The following is an 18,693-nucleotide window of genomic DNA, read 5'->3' as shown; positions in this document are numbered from 1 at the left end:
AACAAATAATTAAATAAGTAAAAACACACAAGAAATGACTTGTCAAAAAATTTATAGAATACATTTGGTTTGATTTTTAGAAATTTATTTTTAATTTATTTTAAAAAAATAAAAATTAATTTGATTAAGAAATAAGAAATAAGAAATAATTATTATTTTTATATAATTTTATCTTTTGAGTGGTTAGAAACAATTTTTATAAATTAAATATATTTTTCCATATTTATTTTTATTAAATTAGTTTTTATTTTTTTTTAAATTATGATTTTTTTTTTCTAAATAACAAATCAAACATGGTTGCAAAAACTTTTTTTTTCTTTTTTTCCATCTAACGTAATTCTTTTGTAAATTTTGTTGATTTATCAAAAGAATTTCAGCAGGGGCAATATCGTCCATCAATTTATATTTTGGTGATGTCAGCTAACCATTCTTAATGTTTAGTTAACGGTAGGGGTTAGATTGTTATGTAAATATAAACCTCGGAAGGCGGGATGTAATTTCTGAAACCTTAGGGGAGAATCTGTAATTTAGCTAAACCTCAAGGGAGATGTAGGTAATTTGCCCATATTTATTTGTACGTTTTTATCGTTTAGTGATATTTCTCAAGGTTATTTTGGGAAGTACCAAAAAAAATTAATTTTTTTGTTTATTATGAAGGAGTACTGCTATTAGCACTTTGTACGGGAAAGAAATAAATTTTCTCGTATGATCCTGTTGATCAAGTTTGCAGTCCTCCAAACGTCGTCGCTTTGTCACCTGAAAACACAAATGTGAGCTAGCCGGCGGGTGTGTGCCAGAAACCCCTCCGATGCCTAAGTCAGCAACTAGACAATAGACAATAAGCTCTGTGTATTCTAGAGTAAGAATTGGGATACCTGTCCATAGGTCTGGTCATGAGCTTTTATAGACTTTACTTTGGCACAATCCTAGTAGGATTTTAACTCTCCCTATGAGAGTCCTCCTAGGAATCACACACCTTACTCACTACCAACCAAGTGAGATGGTTTTGCACAATCCTAATAGGACTATACTCTCCTTAGCAGAGTCCTCCTAGGAGTCATACTCCTACTCGCTACCAACCAAGTGAGATGGTTTACACAATCCCAGTAGGACTCTAACTCTCCTTAGCAGAGTCCTACTAGAAGTCTCATCACTGTAAGCCAAGTGAAATGGCTGAACCTTTTACCTCGGTTATACATTCTTGCCCGAACTGATTTATCTCGGTCCCCTGTCCTTCGGACCGTGTGATCGAAAGCCGATCTAACGGATGCCACTCTGCCGAGCTATACACAGCTCGGCCCTCGCCATTGATGCTACCTCCTTTTAATAAGCTGCTGCAACCACACCGAGCTAAGTTACCTCGGTCACATGCTTAAGTAATGATGTAGATGGCACCCGACCGAGTTATACCAAGATTGGCCGAGCAATACTAAGCCCGACATCCTTTCTCACCAATACCTCGGCTAACCACCAGGCCCACTTATTTCGGCTAACATTGCGGTCAACCAAGTTACTTCGGCTCTGTGATACTTTTAGTACTACTATCAGTCTTGACTTCGAGATGACGCCCTGTAGAGCTATCGTTTAGCTCGGTCCTCTTTCTACCAATACCTCGGTCCATAGTTCGGCCCAAACCCAAAATATGAGATGTCTTCTTGGCCTAAGACCGAGCTACACCAGCCCTTATCTTGGCCCATTACGCGGTCCAACTCCCAAAGAAGACTCTTCCTAACTCGGCCCAATTTGTTTACAAATTACCCTCTCAATTGCCCCTTAATTCCATCTGCGTAGAATGATTGGGATTATTTTTCCTCCAGCCGAGCTAAGAAGTTGTTCGGTTTTCACGGCTTGTTTGGTCCCAATAAGCCTTGTCAGTTGCTTAGCATGTCCTTCCACTAATCTGGTACGACGTTATTCCCAGGATATATGGCGTGCCCCCAATATCCTTGTTCTCCTTGTTACCATCGTCATGCCAAAAATTTGAATAGCCCTGATTTTTTGTCTTTAACGTATATATCCTTCGAGTTTGTATACGTCGAGTCGTTCTTTCTGTGTCTTGTCGAACAGACTAACTCGGTTACGAACCTTGCCAACCTGTTTTGGCCGAGGTAACCATCATCCCGACCAAAGAGTTTCAGAAATTTTGTTGGACATACCTGCCAACTTCCTACAGTCTAGATCCTTAGCTCAGCTTAGGAGAAGTATGTGTTGGTTTTTCCAGTCAATCACTCTTTAGCCGATATCCTTATTTTGGCTAAAGAGTACCAAGTGTTGGTTTAATCTAGCCAACCACTCTTTAGTCGTTATCCTTACTTCGGCTAAAGAGTACCAAGAGTTGGTTTAATCCAGCCAACCACTCTTTTGCCGATGTCCTTACTTCGACTGAAGAGTACCAAGAGTTGGTTTAATCCAGCCAACCACTCTTTAGCCCGATGTCCTTACTTCAGCTAAAGAGTACAAAGAGTTGGTTTAATCCAGCCAACCACTCTTTAGCTCGATGTCCTTACTTCGGCTAAAGAGTGCCAAGAGTTGGTTTAATCCAGCCAACCACTCTTTAGCCGATGTCTTTACTTCGGCTAAAGAGTACCAAGAGTTGGTTTAATCCAGCCAACCACTCTTTAGCCGATATCCTTACTTCGGCTAAAGAGTACCAAGTGTTGGTTTTTCCAGCCAACCTCTAAGTTGGTTATTCCGGCCAACCTAGAATAAAGTGTTTGGTTATTCCGACCAAACGTCTTGCAGCCTGGATCCTTATCCTGGGCTTAGGAGAGGTGTTGGTTTTTCCAGCCAACCTCTAAGTTGGTTATTTCGGCCAACCTAGAGTAAAGTGTTTGGTTTTTCCGACCAAACGTCCTGCAGCCAGGAGGTTTTTCCAGCCAACCTCTAAGTTGGTTATTCCGGCCAACCCAGAGTAAAGTGTTTGATTTTTCTGACCAAACGTCCTGCAGCCTGAATCCTTATCCTGGGCTTAAGAGAGCTAAATGTTGGTTATTCCGGCCAACATAGAGCTAAGCGTTTGGTTATTCCTGCCAAACTTCTTGATTGCCCCCCAAGTCGGGCAAAGACTTGTTGGTCAAACCTGCCAACTTCCTGCAGCCTAGATATCCTTATCTTGGCTTAGGAGAGCTAAATGTTGGTTATTCCGGCCAACATAGAGCTAAGCGTTTGGTTATTCCTGCCAAACTTCTTGATTGCCTCCCAAGTCGGGCAAAGACTTGTTGCGCTTGGTTAGTCCTTCTTTCCAACCGTGCTAACTTTTGCCGAAGGTGTTCTGTCCGATATCACTGTTTGTATCGAACTCTACCTTGGTGTGCATCCCATCTTCCTCTACTAAGATGTATTGGTGCACTCGCTCCATCAGGGCTTCCATAGAAAGAGGTGGCGTCATTGTTATTGAATCTCTCAATTTATGACCCACTAATAGACCTTGCTTGTACTGTGCAATAGCTAGGTTTGTAGGACAATCTGTTACATGGTTGAAGGTCTCCCAATACCGATTGTCGTAAGACTTCAATGTTTCCTTCTTACCCATGCTGATGGAGAGAAGCTGGTCAATCTCCACTGGCGTCTTGGTGTTTGTTCTGAATCTGGTTCTGGAATTCCAACCTCGACACTCCTATGTGTTCTAGGAGCCAATCGTTGTAGTGCGGAGACTCTGCGGGGGTCATGAGCCTGAGTGTCTTCTCTCCTTCGAGCCCTTTCAGTCTTCTTTTTCTCAGGTCTGGAGTAGCGTGTCCTGGAAGTCTTTGATTGTGTATCACCCGACCTGAGGCTTCTACTTTCAGTTTGTGATAGTGTGACTTGTCTGTCATAATCTTCTGAGTGGCAAGAGTGTGTGTTGCCTCTGCTCCCCTCTTTTGTTACCACCCCTTTGCTTTTTATCTCGCTCTTCATAAACTCTATGTTAGCCGTTATTCTTCTTATTACTTCGTCTTGCTCCCTTACGCGATCTTCGAGAACCTGATGATCCATCTTCCGCCTCTGTCTATCAGGGCTCCGAGAACGGTGTGGACTTGAGCCCTGTCTTCTTCTTGCTTTTTTCCGTGGATTCCTTCGCTGGGGATCTAATTCCGCCATGGGTGGGATAGAAGGTAAACCTTTGCGCCTCCCACCCCCTTCCAGAGTTTGCCCATCTATAGCAGATTGCGGCAAGTCTTCATTGTGCGCCATTGCTTTCAACTAGAGAGGAAAACTTGATCAAGAGGTTTTGCTCTTTGTGAATTTCCCACAGACGACGCCAATTGTATAGGAAAGAAATAAATCTTCTCGTATGATCCTGTTGATCAAGTTTACAGTCCTCCAAACGTCGTCGCTTTGCTACCTGAAAACACAAATGTGAACTAGCCGGCGGGTGTGTGCCGGAAACCCCTCTAATGCCAAAGTCAGCAACTAGACAATAGACAATAAGCTCTGTGTATTCTAGAGTAAGAATTGGGATACCTGTCCATAGGTCTGGTCATGAGCTTTTATAGACTTTACTTTGGCACAATCCTAGTAGGATTCCAACTCTCCGTATGAGAGTCCTCCTGGGAATCACACACCTTACTCACTACCAACCAAGTGAGATGGTTTTGCACAATCCTAGTAGGACTATACTCTCCTTAGCAGAGTCCTCCTAGGAGTCATACTCCTACTCACTACCAACCAAGTGAGATGGTTTACACAATCCCAGTAGGACTCTAACTCTCCTTAGCAGAGTCCTATTAGAAGCCTCATCACTGCAAGCCAAGTGAGATGGCTGAACCTTTTACCTCGGTTATACATTCTTGCCCGAACTGATTTATCTCGGTCCCCTGTCCTTTGGATCGTGTGATCGAAAGCCGATCTAACGGATGCCACTCTGCCGAGCTATACACAGCTAGGGCTGTGCATAATACCGCCAAAATTGCCAAAACCGCACCGAATCGCTCCGAACCGCACCGAACCGCACAAAATTTCAGTTCTGGCAGGTGGGTTGGGCGGGTTGGAGGACCTGCAGTGGCGGGTCGGCGCGGGTAGCGGGTTAAAATTTTCAAACCGCCTGTCAACCCGACCCGACCGCCTAAGTTTTTTTAAAAAATACCCAGCTGTTATACACCCTCTCACACACAATCATTCCTCCATTAAACCTAATACCCACACACAACCACACATTTTGATTTCATCTCGTTCATAACGTACACCCAGCGCCGCTGCTCGTCTCCTTCCCTTGCCTTGCCGATCGTCTCGCCGCTGTTTCTCCTTCCCTTGCCGATCGTCTCCCGCTGGTTTCTCCTCCTCCTCGTCGGTACTCTCGCTACTCTCTCTCTCTCTCGATGCTCTCTCTGTCTCTTTTCTTTCACTCTCTCTTTGTTCTTTGTGCATACATTATACATATATACTGCTCTACTCTATATATATATAGTGTTGTTGATTCATGAAATAATATTGCTTTACTCTATAATCTAATGTTATGTTGCTTCTGTTATTTTATTTTTATTTTATATAGTGTGTTATTTTGTTTATTTTGTTATATTTCAAGTTTGGCTGTTGATTTCAAAATCTAACATTCTAGAGCTTTTCCTTAGGTGTGACTATATAGGTGAATCCATGGAGAAATATGCAAACTTCAATATCTCCATTTAATTTTCAATTTGTGAAATTCAACCTTGTGAGATCAAAGCTATACAAGTCATCATTTGTGTTTAGATCTCTGATATCTTTATTAGTTTACCTAATTTACAAATAGGAAAACTGCAAAGCCCCTTGAGCAATTTGAGTTCTTTTTTGTGTTTTTGTAATTCATGTGCACCCAAACTCTTTCCTGCAATCATAGCAGTGGAATTGTATAGTTGGTAAAGTAGCTACAAATATGTAATTAAAGGCCTCAGGTCAATATTTTCCACAGACAACATTTGTTTTGTGGAGGAAGACCTGTTGACATGATAACCTACATGGAGTACCTTCACAAATGAATGTCAAATTGGATATTTGAATGTTTGCTCAAATTTGTAGGGCTGCTATGTACATTATAAAATAGTGCCTTCAAGGGAGAGAAATGATAAATGTTCTTGATGTTGCCATTAGAATTGTTTGCTATTTCAACTTGAATAACTTTGTTGGTGTTATAGCTTTATACGAATTGATGTGGTGGACTGCGCAAAAGAAAGGAGAATATCACTGTTTTCAACCCAGTTAAACTCTATGAATTTACTTTAGGCCCATGAACTCACAAATTCAGTAGGAGAGTTGAGAATCTTTAATGAGCAAATTTATTGGAAACATACTAATGCTAACTGTGATTAGTCTTTAAGTCCATGAATTTACTGGAAACATACCCAGTTAAACTCTATGAATTTACTTTAGGCCCATGAACATCACTTCTCAGTCCTACTTCTCATTGCATATATATTTTTATTTTGTTTATTTTTATTTATTTACTTATCATTCATATAATTTTTTTGTAATAGTGAATGGATGACGAAAATACAAATGCCGGTGGAAACCCTCCTACACCAACTGCAGAATCAACCACTGTTGCTAGTTCTACCACTTCCACAATGGGTGCCAAAAATTCTGGTAAAACTCGTCCATGCCCTAGTATTAATTTAGATAAAAAGAAATCTGAGGTTTGGGAACACTTCACTTTACTTGAAGATTGTGAGCCTGATAAACCTAGGGCTGCTTGTAATTATTGTGGTAAGGATTATGGTGCTCGTGGAAAACAAGATGGGACTAGTAATATGTGGAACCACCTTAAGCATCAATGTATGAAGTCTCCTATTAGGGAAGTGGACAAAAAACAAAAAACGCTCTCTTTTGTTAAAAAAGAAGGAGAAGGAAGGGTTGGATCTCTCAAAGCAATAGAATATGATGAAAAACTGCTTAGGGAAGCACTAACAAAGATGATTATAATTGATGAATTACCTTTTAGGCATGTGGAGAAGGAAGGGTTTAGAAATTTCTGTTTACTTATGGAACCTAGGTTCAATGTCCCTTCTCGCACTACTATTGCTCGTGATTGTTTGAACTTATTTCTTGATGAAAAGCAAAAATTGAAGAAAGTTCTAAGGAAACAACGAGTATGCCTAACCACTGACACTTGGACATCAATTCAAAATCTAAATTACATGTGTGTCACCGGCCATTGGATTGATAATGATTGGAATTTGCACAAAAGAATTCTTAGTTTTTGTATAGTTCCTAATCATAAGGGTGAGACAATTGGCAAACAATTAGACAAATGCTTGCAAGATTGGGGGATTGATAAGATTTTCACTATTACAGTTGATAATGCAAGCTCTAATGATGGTGCTATTGCATTTTTGAAGAGAAGAACAAAAGATTGGCCTTCCACTATCTTGGCAAATGAGTTTTTACATATGAGATGTTGTGCACACATAGTGAATTTAATTGTTTGTGATGGTTTAAAAGAACAAAATCACTCAATTGCCAAGATTCGAAAAGCTGTGAAATATGTAAAGTCATCTCCAGCTAGGCTACAAACTTTTAAAAATTGTGTGGAGCATAAAAAGATTACTTGTAAAAGTTTGTTATGCCTTGATGTTCCAACAAGGTGGAATTCCACCTATTTGATGTTGGAGGTAGCCGAGAAATTTCAAAAAGCTTTTGAGTGTTTAGAAGAGGATGACCCACGATTCAAGTTATTTTTCATGGAGAATGATGATGAAAATGAGAATGCAAATGAGAATGATGGTGGAAGAGGCAAAGGGAAAGGAAAAAGATTCATTTCATATCCTAAAGAAGACGATTGGGAGGTAGCTAAAGTCTTTGTGAAATTTTTAAGATTTTTTTATCATGTGACTTTGCAACTTTCAGGATTTTTGCATGTGACATCTAATGTTTTTTTTCATCAACTCGTGTCGGTGCAATCTAAATTAGTTCAATTAAGTAAAAGTGGAGATGTAGTGTTGAGTAACATGGCTGATAAGATGAAATTGAAATATGACAAATATTGGGAGAATCTCGATAATATCAATTTCTTGTTATATGTTGCCGTTGTGTTAGACCCTTGCTACAAGTTGACATATCTTAAGTTTTCATTCAATAAAGTGTATGAAAATGACAAGGTAGAAATTTTAGTGGCGAGGGTGAAGGCAACATTGGAGCGCTTGTTTGATCATTATGTTGAGAAGAACAATGTTGGTAATGTTGCACCTTCATATGCAAGTCAAGCTCCGCAAGTGATGGAAGTTGATGAAGAGGAAGAGGAAGATCCCATGACACTCTTTGCCTCTCAATATATTAACCATTTGGAGTCGGAAAAAAGTGTGGAGAACAAATCAGAGTTGGAAAAATATTTGGTTGATGATTGTGTAGACCCAAGAGTTCCAAACTTTGATATTTTGAATTGGTGGAAGGTTAATGGCAATAAGTATAAGGTTCTCTCTTTAATAGCAAAAGATGTGTTGGCTGTCCCAGTTTCTACAGTGGCTTCTGAGTCAGCTTTTAGTACCAGTGGATGTGTGCTTGATCCATTTAGGAGTTCTTTGATGCCAAAGATGGTGGAGGCTCTAATTTGTGCACAAAATTGGTTACGGTCTTCATCAATTCCAATCAATCTTAGAGAATGTATGGATGATGTTGAACAATATGAAGAAATTGAGTCAGGTAATTTTTTTGATATGTGTTTATTTTAAAAAGATTATTCAATATTGATTTTAGCTTTTATGTAATTTTGAATAACATTAAAAATATCTTTTATTTTCCAGAATTTTTTTCATCATCTACTGCACAAGAAGCAACTATTGTTGAGGACTAATTTGTCTCCAAGTTAGTTTGGTTTTAAAGTTCTTGAGGTTAGACTTAATTCTTACTCTTGAATATTATTTTGTTATAATGTTTTTTTTATATATTTTTTATAATGATTTTGATGATAGTTTTTTTGTTATTTATTTATGTTTTCTTTGCTCATGTCCACAGATTAATGAAGTTTTTGAAGTTTGGTTGAAGCAATTGTGAAGGATTGAAGTTATTGTGGAGTTTGATGAGTAGATTAATTTATTTGAATTCTTGGATTGTTTGTGGGTTGAATTATGTTGAACTATGTTGGTTGAACTATGTTGGATGTTGTAGAACTTTTTTTGTTGAACTATGTTGGATGTTGTATGAATTATGTTGATGAATTATGTTGGATGTTGTATGAATTATGTTGTAGAACTATGTTGGATGAATTATGTTGAACTATGTTGGTTGAACTAATTTATTGATGGAATAGATAGATTTTTAACTTGAGTTGCTATTGTGTTGAATTTAGATGTTCTAATTGGCCAAGCTCTAGAAGTTGAATTTAGATGTTCTACAGGTTACTGAGTTCAGATTGCATGGTAATACTGCATTAGTATAATAGAATGACATCTATTGGGTCATATCACGTCATATAATTGTAGATGTTATTTCTGTGGATTACATATGCTTCGTGCTAATTGTGCAGGACATTAAGAGGGAGAGATGGGCACTTACTGAGGAAGGGAGAACATATGCTGCTGCTGGATCACCTAAATTGTAAGTTTTCTCTGCCATACCACTAGAGGGTATTTCACCGGAACAATTGCAGGTTATGCATCTTTATTTTTAACTTTTGATTATTTTAATTTTGACTATTTCAGTTAATTTATAAATTAGATCTTTTTATTCTTTGATTCAAGTTTTATAATTTGAATTATATTGTTTATAAACCGCCAAACCGCCCGAACCGCCAAGACAAATACACTATTATTTGCCAATCGAACCGCCGGTTTTTGATAAAAAAAAATGGCAAATTCTAATGACATTTTTATCAATCCGCCACCCGCCATACGATTTCTATTTTCCCCCTAAACCGCACCAACCCGCACCGTGCACACCCCTGTACACAGCTCGGCCCTCGCCATTGATGCTACCTCCTTTTAATAAGCTGCTGCAACCACACCGAGCTAAGTTACCTCGGTCACACGCTTAAGTAATGATGTAGATGGCGCCCGACCGAGTTATACCAAGACTGGCCGAGCAATACCAAGCCCGACATCCTTTCTCACCAATACCTCGGCTAACCACCAGGCCCACTTATTTCGACTAACATCTTTACCTCGGCTAACATTGCGGTCAACCAAGTTACTTTGGCTTTGTGATACTTTTAGTACTACTATCAGTCTTGACTTCGAGATGACGCCCTGTAGAGCTATCGTTTAGCTCGGTCCTCTTTCTACCAATACCTCGGTCCATAGTTCGGCCCAAACCCAAAATATGAGATGTCTTCTTGGCCTAAGACCGAGCTACACCAGCCCTTATCTTGGCCCATTACGCGGTCCAACTCCCAAAGAAGACTCTTCCTAGCTCGGCCCAATTTGTTTACAAATTACCCTCTCACACTTCATCAATTATTTTGGACCCTCAATTTTTAAATTTTTTTTATTACAATAATAACCTCAAATAAAATTACTAAAAAGGACATCATTAATTTCGGAACACCCCATCTCACAATTAAACCTACACATCCACTACATCATGATTTAGGGTTTATGAGAGTACCCACCTCCATCCCTACCACTCATCTTTCTCAAATTTGACATTCAAAACCTACCTACCCTCAAAACCTTAAAAATCGTTTGGCGGCAATATTCCGGTGATAACAGTGGCAACCATTTAATTACCTACACTTCTCCAGCAATGACAATGAGTGGAAGTTTTTCTTGTAACCACACTCCATAAAACAAGAAGAGTACAACAATAAAAGCGTATAGAAGGTTCATAGCTTCGAGATTGTTCTTAGCTCAGAGGAGATTGGCCTTGTAAGGTTAAATTTCTTGAAAAATGACAAAAATAATAAAATATGTTCGTCATTTTTTCGGGATTGAACTCCTGTACATATAATCAAAATTCGGGAACACAGGTTCGAACATTGTTTATTTGTTCAGGAAGGCATTCCTGAACAAATAAGTAATGTACGGGAATGCATGTCCGAATATGGAAATTTCTTAACACATTGAACAGTTAAAATTGTTAACGCTTGCAGAAGTTTTTATTTTTTCAAGTTCAGGATTACAGACCCGAACATTACTTATTTGTTCGAGAAGGCATTCCCGAACAAATAAGTAATGTTTGGGAATGCAGGTCCGAACATGAAAATTTCTCAACACATTAAACGGTCAAAATTGTTAACGCTTGCAAAAGTTTTCATTTTTTCAAGTTCGGGAATACAACCCTGAACATGGAAATTTTTTAACGCATTGAATGGTCAAAATTTTTAACACTTGTAGAAGTTATCAAAAGTAACCCAAATATATTTTCAGGTTCAAAAGTTATTTCTTCATCGCGTAGCTTTGATAATATTACTGCGTAGTTCTCTGCTAAACTCACAATTTCATAATATCTATTAACAAAATCAACTAAACCAATTATTATAATCTTTTTACTACAAGAGGAGAAATTATTACTAGAAAATTAAGAAATTATGTATATATATAGAGAGAGAGAAAGAGCATACCAATTGTGACAATGGTAGATGAGACAGCAGGTAATCACATTGGTTCTTCTTCTTCTTGGTGGGTTTTGTTAGGATTTTTTAGAAGAGGGATTTTTTTAGGGTATGGGGGTGTGGAGGTGTACATTCAATCGGTAGAATATTTTCACAAAGATAATTTTGGTATTATTTGGAGGAAGAAAAGAAATTTTGAAGGTCTCAAAATTTATAAGTGGGGGCCCAAAGAAATTAGGGGTCCCAAATAATTCATGGGGTGCCAATAACATCACTCTTATGAAAAGATGTGTAAAAAGTAGAGACATGACTAAGGCCTCGTTTGTCAATTATACATTTTAGCTAAAAAGTCAAAAAGTTACTATAAGTTGTCACATCACTCTCTCTCTATTCTTTTGTACATCTTTTCGTAAAAAATTAAAAAATTACTAAAATAGCCTATTTCCAAACGAGACCTTAATAAGCTAATAAATTGACTTTATTTTTTATTTTTTTATTTTTATAACACTTTTCAAAAGAGGCTTTAATAGTTTAGGACTTAAGGATTAAAGTGATAATTTTCAATACTTTAAAGATATTAATGTAAATAACCCTACAATAATTATATTAGAAACCCCTCGGGCTTTTTGAGCTGGGCATTATGTGGGATTGGGCTTAATCTGCGCAAATCTGCTGGACATGCGTCGAAGGATAAGGCTGAGAGTGGACTGAAAAAGACTTGTCAAAGTTCAATATGTTCTACTCAATAAAATATTTAGTATGTAGTGTAATAATTTTTTAACTTCTTAACATATAATCAAAATACTTTATTAGGTATTAATTATTAATTAGTATAATTAATAACTATATATGCACCATTAAACAATGTTGGTTCTTAAAAAATTATTAATTAATAGTGATTATCTATATAATAAGACAGAAGAGTTTTTGAAAATGTCCAAAATGTATCAGAAGTACATTTGGTTTTAATTCAGATTGTTCCATCCAAAATTTAATGGTTGAGATGCATTCATTTCCCACCCAGATGTTCTCTCTCTTCTCTCACCACTTCTATTCTCTTTCATCATTTCACTACTCTCTTATCTCTCTCTCTCTCTTTCCCTTTCCATCTACTCCCTATTTCTCTCTCTCTCTCTCTCTACCTCTCTTTTCCCCCCTTCTCCCCAGAAAGTATAGCGACTCTCTTTATTTCTCTCTCTTCTCCCATCCAGTGAAGACTTGCCTCCACAACACAGAAGCCCACCTTCGCGACTACAACAAATGCAGCCTTCCTCTTTCTCTCTACACATCTCAGTCTCTGTGTTTTTGTTTCAATCCTATTCTCTTTTATTCTATTGGAGCCCAACCCACTCGATGATGGCTTCTCGGTCTCGCCCTCGTTAGGTCGCTGCTCTGACGCCCTTCCTCGAAGCTATTCTTCAAGAAGGTTCAACATATTCGAAATACATGAGGTAAAAGCCCCAAGAATAGATTTTTTTTTTTTATATTATTATTGAAGGTGTCCCACGAGCTATAGCTGTATCTGATGGCTTCCATCTTTCTTTTTTTTAATTGAAGGTATCCCATGAGCTATAGTTGGAGCTATTTGATTTTTTTTTTAATCAGTTGTTGTTCAATCTGTTTTTAGTTTACGTTTTTTTTTAAAGCAAGGCCAATGAGCTTTTATGAGTTGAGAGATAGAGAAATGGGTTCCAAAGCTCTCTTCTTTTCAATCTTATCCTTCTCGGTGTTGTTTTCTCTTAATCTCAACCTAGCTTTTGCAAAAAATGAGGAAACTGAAGAACAAATTGGTCTAGTTATGAACTTCTACAAAGATGCATGTCCTCAAGCTAAAGAAATGATTAGAGAGAAAGTCAAGCTTCTTTGCAAACGCGACAAGATGTCACGACTCGCTCTCCGTACCCAACAGTTAAGCATCGTGATGGCTAGTAACTTAAGTTACCTCCGACCAATTCTTAAATAAATTACTAAACGCGAGCGATAAAATATTTAAGTGAGGGTACCAAAATAATCATTGGAGCTTCTATTTTTATAACAAAATTTATTGACCAAAATGGCCGATATTTACATATAAAAATACCATAAAAGTGTGGTGTGTGTTTATTCCGCAGGCCCGCGTCTAAGACTCTTTAAAAGCTATTTCTGAATTGCATTATTTTCTAAAAATTGGTAAATAGTTATAAGCACATGGCAGAGTGAGAAATGTTATACTAAGAGCATAAGGGCATAAAATTCACCATGGATAATTATTGGCTAAATCAAGTTTGATATTAAAATACAGAATATATACGGAAATCATTTGACAAAAATCATATAAAAAAAATAATCATAATCACGGTACAGAACGGAACAAAACAGATGTATGGACTCAAGAGGTGGCTCGTACGAACTCTAGAGGTGGCTTCCACCATAGTGTAGCACTTAACTCCGTACAACACTTTGCTCTACACCAGAAATCATAACTACGGTACAAAATAGAACGGATGTATGGACTCCAAAGGTGGCTCGTACGAACTCCAGAGGTGGCTCCCACAATAATGTAGTATTTAACTCCGTACAACACAATTTTTCCTACCAGAAATCAAAGTGTCAGTGGATCCATGACAGATAGAGGGTCACAAAGTGATTAATCAGAGGGCCAATGGTTATTTAAGTCCCCCAAGGCATGAGACTCCCGTGATGATAGTTACCAAAAATAAATATTTATATAATCATAGTCAAATAAATATTCAAAGTTAAAAAAATATATCCATGGATTTCATTTTAAGCAAATAGAGTTCAGAAAATAATCCGCGTAATTGCAATATTAACATAACTGTGAAGCATAAATTATATAAAATAATTTGTGGTAACTCAAAATATTCGTAAAATATATAATGGTGACTCAATGTATAATATAACTTACCTTAACTTTAATTCTAAATTTTACCTTTCGCTCATTATGACTCACTAAATACTCCAAACTAAACTCAAAGTTTTATATATAAAACTTGGACGAGAGAGAGAGAGAGAGAGAGAGAGAGAGAGAGAGAGAGAGAGAGAGAGAGAGAGAGAGAGAGAGAGAGAGAGAGAGAGAGAGAGAGAGAGAGAGAGAGAGTTTGACACTGGTGAGATGAATTAATTGATGATCATCCATATATAGGCAAAGTGTAAGGCGCAAGACACTTACGAGGCACGCATGCAAAATGTACAGAAAATGGTATATTTTAATGTACTTTGATTCAAAAAAAATATTAAGAAAAATATAATAAAAATATCATAATATTTAGAAAATAATATTGAATAATAATATAAAGTTAAAATTATTTTTTTGAAATTATTTATAATTAAATAATACTAATATAAAATATAAGGGACAATTTAAATTTTCGGGTTGTTATAGAAGAACACTGCATTCTGTTTTTAAATGAGTATATATGTTCTTATCATTTTGGATTAAAATGTACTTTACTTAATTTAATCTTAACATAGAAACTTAAATGTATTTAATTTTTTAAAAGGTTTTGGGTTTTATTTTTTGAGTTTTATCCAATAAATGAGTATATATGTTTCTGAATCTTCATAAAATGGGTTTTACTTTTTAAATGGATTTTGATTTCAGAAATGAATTTTTATTTTTAATTTGATTTTTGATATGGTTTTGATTTATAAAATGAGTTTGATTCTTTAATGGAAAATGGGTGTTGATTTTTAAAATGAGCATTGATTTCCTATGATTTAACAAAATCAAATCACAAATTTGACAGAAAATAGAGTGAAGAAAAAAAAATTATGTTTAACGAAAAAAGAAACAAAGGAAATAAAGGGTTTGGAGAGAGAGAATAGTTAGAGATGTTAGAGGGAAAGATAATAGATAGAGGGAAGAGATGAGAGAATAGAGATAATAGGTAGAGAAAGAATGAATGGGAAAGATGGAGAGAGAGAATGAGTGGGAGACAATTAGGGATGAGTAGCGAATATACTGATGTGTCCAAATCGGACAGACGCGTGATGACGAGCGGACGGTTACGGGTTGATTTTTTTCAATCTGCCTAGTTTTGGACGGATGGCGGATTTGAGGTTCCTTTGGTCGCAACCGAACCGCCGAACCGCGAGCATCCTTAGTAATTTGTAAGATTTTGTGTTTTCAATTTATTTAGATGTTCTGTTTGTATTTTCAATTGAAAAAGAGTTTAAATATTCTGTTGAAAAAAAGTTTTCAACTTGAATATATTTTTTGAATTGAAAAAAAATAAATGTATTATTTATCTATATTTTTTGGTTCTTAAATCTAACTCTAAAAATAATAAATAAAAAAGATGATATATGTTAGTTAGTTTTTATTTTCAAAAACAGATATATATGTACCAATATAGAGATATACAATCTCTACTACTGCTCTATTCATGGTTTTAATGGTTTGAATTGTTTTTATATTTTAAGAATCACAGATTGTAATACTTTATGTATATGATGCATGCTGTGATTGTAATATGTGGATGAGGTATGCAGTGATTGTAATATTTTAAAATTTCAAACTTTTTTTTCTTTGGATGAGGCATGCAGTGATTGTAATACTTTTTTTAAGTCATTAACTGTAATACTTTTTTTTTTTTAGAAAGTGCACAAGTTAAATTATATTGAAAATTTATAAAATTTTAAATCGCTAAACCGATTCGCATTCATTCGCTAATCCACTCAATCCACATCCATCGGATTGGCGAATAGATACGAATTGATTTTATCCAATCCGCCAATCAGGCAGACGGATGACGGATTGGATGTTCCGTAGCCACAACCGACCCGCGCCCACCCTTAGAGACAGTAGATGGAGAGAGTACAAAAGAAAGAGTGAGTGGACAGATGTAAAGAGTCCTATAGAATTGTGATTCATTTATCTCTCTTCTTGATATATGTGATTCATTTATCTCTCTTCTTCTTGATATATGAGACAGATTAAATAATTGAGGACATATGTAATCTGGAACATTTTTCTAATTATTTTCTCTCAAAAATAAAAATAAAAAAGTCAAACACAATTATTTTAATATATTAAAATAATTATATTTGAGAAGATAATTAATTTGAATGAAAATGATTATGAATTTGATCTTAATAAGTTTGACTCAATAATTTTAATTTCAGTGCTATTTGTCAAAAGTCTTAACGTTAGCACATTTCTTAAATAGATTAAAAATGAAAGAATATATTTTGGAGACAAAGGGCATTGCATTTGCTTTGGGTTGTTTAAAAATTAACTTTTTGATTTTTTTTTTGTCTTTTTTTTGAAAAAAAATGTGTAAAAAATATGAGAGATGATGTGACCTAAAATAAATTAAAAGCTGGAAGATGACTTTTAATCATCTTTTCAAAATAGCCCTTTGTATGCTGGTTGGTACTGGGTTTAAAATATGTTTGTGAAAATTTTTTTGATACTCGTGCCGAATGTTGGTGGAAATTTTTTGATATCCAAGATTATGGCGGTTGGAATTTTTTTTTAGTTTACAAATTTTTTAACTTGTTTTTTGGGTGAATGCAAATTTTTTAACTTATTTTCGAAAATGAGTTAAAAGTCACATTTTAACTTTTAACTTATTTTGGGTCATATTATCTCACATATTTTTTTTAAAAAAAGTCAAAAAACTAACTTTTATTTGATATATACATCTACCAATACACATATCTATTCACCATGCATATACAAAACTGGTTTTGTCCCACGCCAACCACTCAGGATGTAGCACACACCAAGTTTGGCTAACAAAAAAAAGTACACTTATTTCATCTTTTTATCTTTTTTAGGTCACATCAATCAACATCTTCTCTCTACTTTTTCTACACATAATACAAAAAAAGTCAAAAAATACACTTATTTAGTCTTCCCAAACTTGGCCTAAAACTAAATATGTTTTGAATTTTAAATTTGTAAAAATTATTTTCCAAATATACAATCAAATTCGCTTCGTTTGACATCATAGGTTGGGATTAGAATAATTACAAAATGATAAAATAAACTAAAAATTAATAAGACAAAATGTCACATTCAAAGTATAATTATTTTCAATTTTTCTCTCACAAAAGTCAAAAAAATCGAAAAGTCCGTCTTGCCACCTGTTGATAAAATAATAATTACAAAATGATAAAATAAACTAAAAACTCAATTCATTTCCCAAACGAAATCAAAATTTCACGTTTGACAAACTCTTTTTAAAAATATAATTATAAAATTCATTTGAAAATTCAAACCTAACGGACCATCTATTAATATTTTTTGACTTCAAATTTTTTATTTTATTTTATTTTTTTTGTTTTGTTTTGCAACAGATTAGTTAAATTACATTTAATTGTATTTTAATCTCAAATTTACCTTCAGGCTTGGGCATACATTAGTTAAATTATAAGAAAATGAGCTGTATAAAAAGTTATTTTATACTTAAGAGACAATGTCTTAATAGTTTTAATCATGTAAGAGCCATCTCTAGATTCAGAAGATCAAAGTGCCTCTGTAGTTTCTAGTGCGATTGGCATAACACAATATTTTTCTAACTATACTTATTTATTTATTGTTTTTACAATGCGTATGAGAGAAATAAACGAAATAAAAAGATGTGTAGCGCAAATATAAAACTCAAATCCATACATTTCATATGATAACAGAGCGCATCATCTATCAAGCCAATCTTTTGATCTTCAACTATACTCCCACTTTGTTCTCTTCGCACAAGAAAGAATGAAACAAGTCATGCCTATTGACACATCATATGCTTTGGAGTAGATGTGGTTTACCTATCAATGTTGATTCAATCCACTTCAGTACCCTAAAAGTGGCAGCTGAATGAATCTTTACTTTAATTTTTGTTTTTTGTTTCCTTGTAGAAGATATAAATAATGAAGTTATTTTTTTTAATAATTTAAATTTTTATATGACGTGATCATTAATAAATCAGTATAATATTTGTACGAGCACGAAATAATTTCATCGTATAATCCTGTTGATCAAGTTTGCACTCCTCCAAACAACGTTGTTTTGCCACCTGAAAACACAAACGTGAGCTAACCGGCGGGCGTGTGCCGAAAACCCCTCCGATGCCTAAGTCAGCAACTAGACAATAGACAATAAACTCTGTGTATTCTAGAGTAAGAATTGAGATACCTGTACAAAGGTCTGGTCATGAGCTTTTATAGATTTTGCTTGACACTATCCTAGTAGGATTCCAACTCTCCCTATGAGTCCTCCTAGGAATCACACACCCTACTCACTACCAACCAAGTGAGATGGT

At 35.6% G+C, this 18,693-nt stretch overlaps 1 protein-coding gene across 1 annotated transcript; it reads left to right on the top strand.

Annotated features, from left to right (window-relative positions):
* Nucleotides 1-5,082: 5,082 nt before the first annotated feature.
* LOC114268321 (zinc finger BED domain-containing protein RICESLEEPER 2) lies at nucleotides 5,083-9,180 on the top strand. Its single transcript, XM_082892908.1, has 4 exons — nucleotides 5,083-5,266; nucleotides 6,429-8,589; nucleotides 8,691-8,777; nucleotides 8,902-9,180. The coding sequence occupies exons 2-3, from the start codon at nucleotides 6,432-6,434 to the stop codon at nucleotides 8,738-8,740; spliced, it is 2,208 nt and encodes a 735-aa protein (XP_082749034.1). The 5' UTR covers nucleotides 5,083-5,266; nucleotides 6,429-6,431; the 3' UTR covers nucleotides 8,741-8,777; nucleotides 8,902-9,180.
* Nucleotides 9,181-18,693: the final 9,513 nt, after the last annotated feature.

The sequence above is a fragment of the Camellia sinensis genome, chromosome 10 (assembly GCF_055761805.1).
Source record: "Camellia sinensis isolate YWXY chromosome 10, ASM5576180v1, whole genome shotgun sequence".
NCBI lineage: Eukaryota > Viridiplantae > Streptophyta > Magnoliopsida > Ericales > Theaceae > Camellia > Camellia sinensis.
The sequence above is the reverse complement of the archived record's forward strand: the minus strand, read 5'-3'. Positions and strand labels throughout refer to the sequence as shown.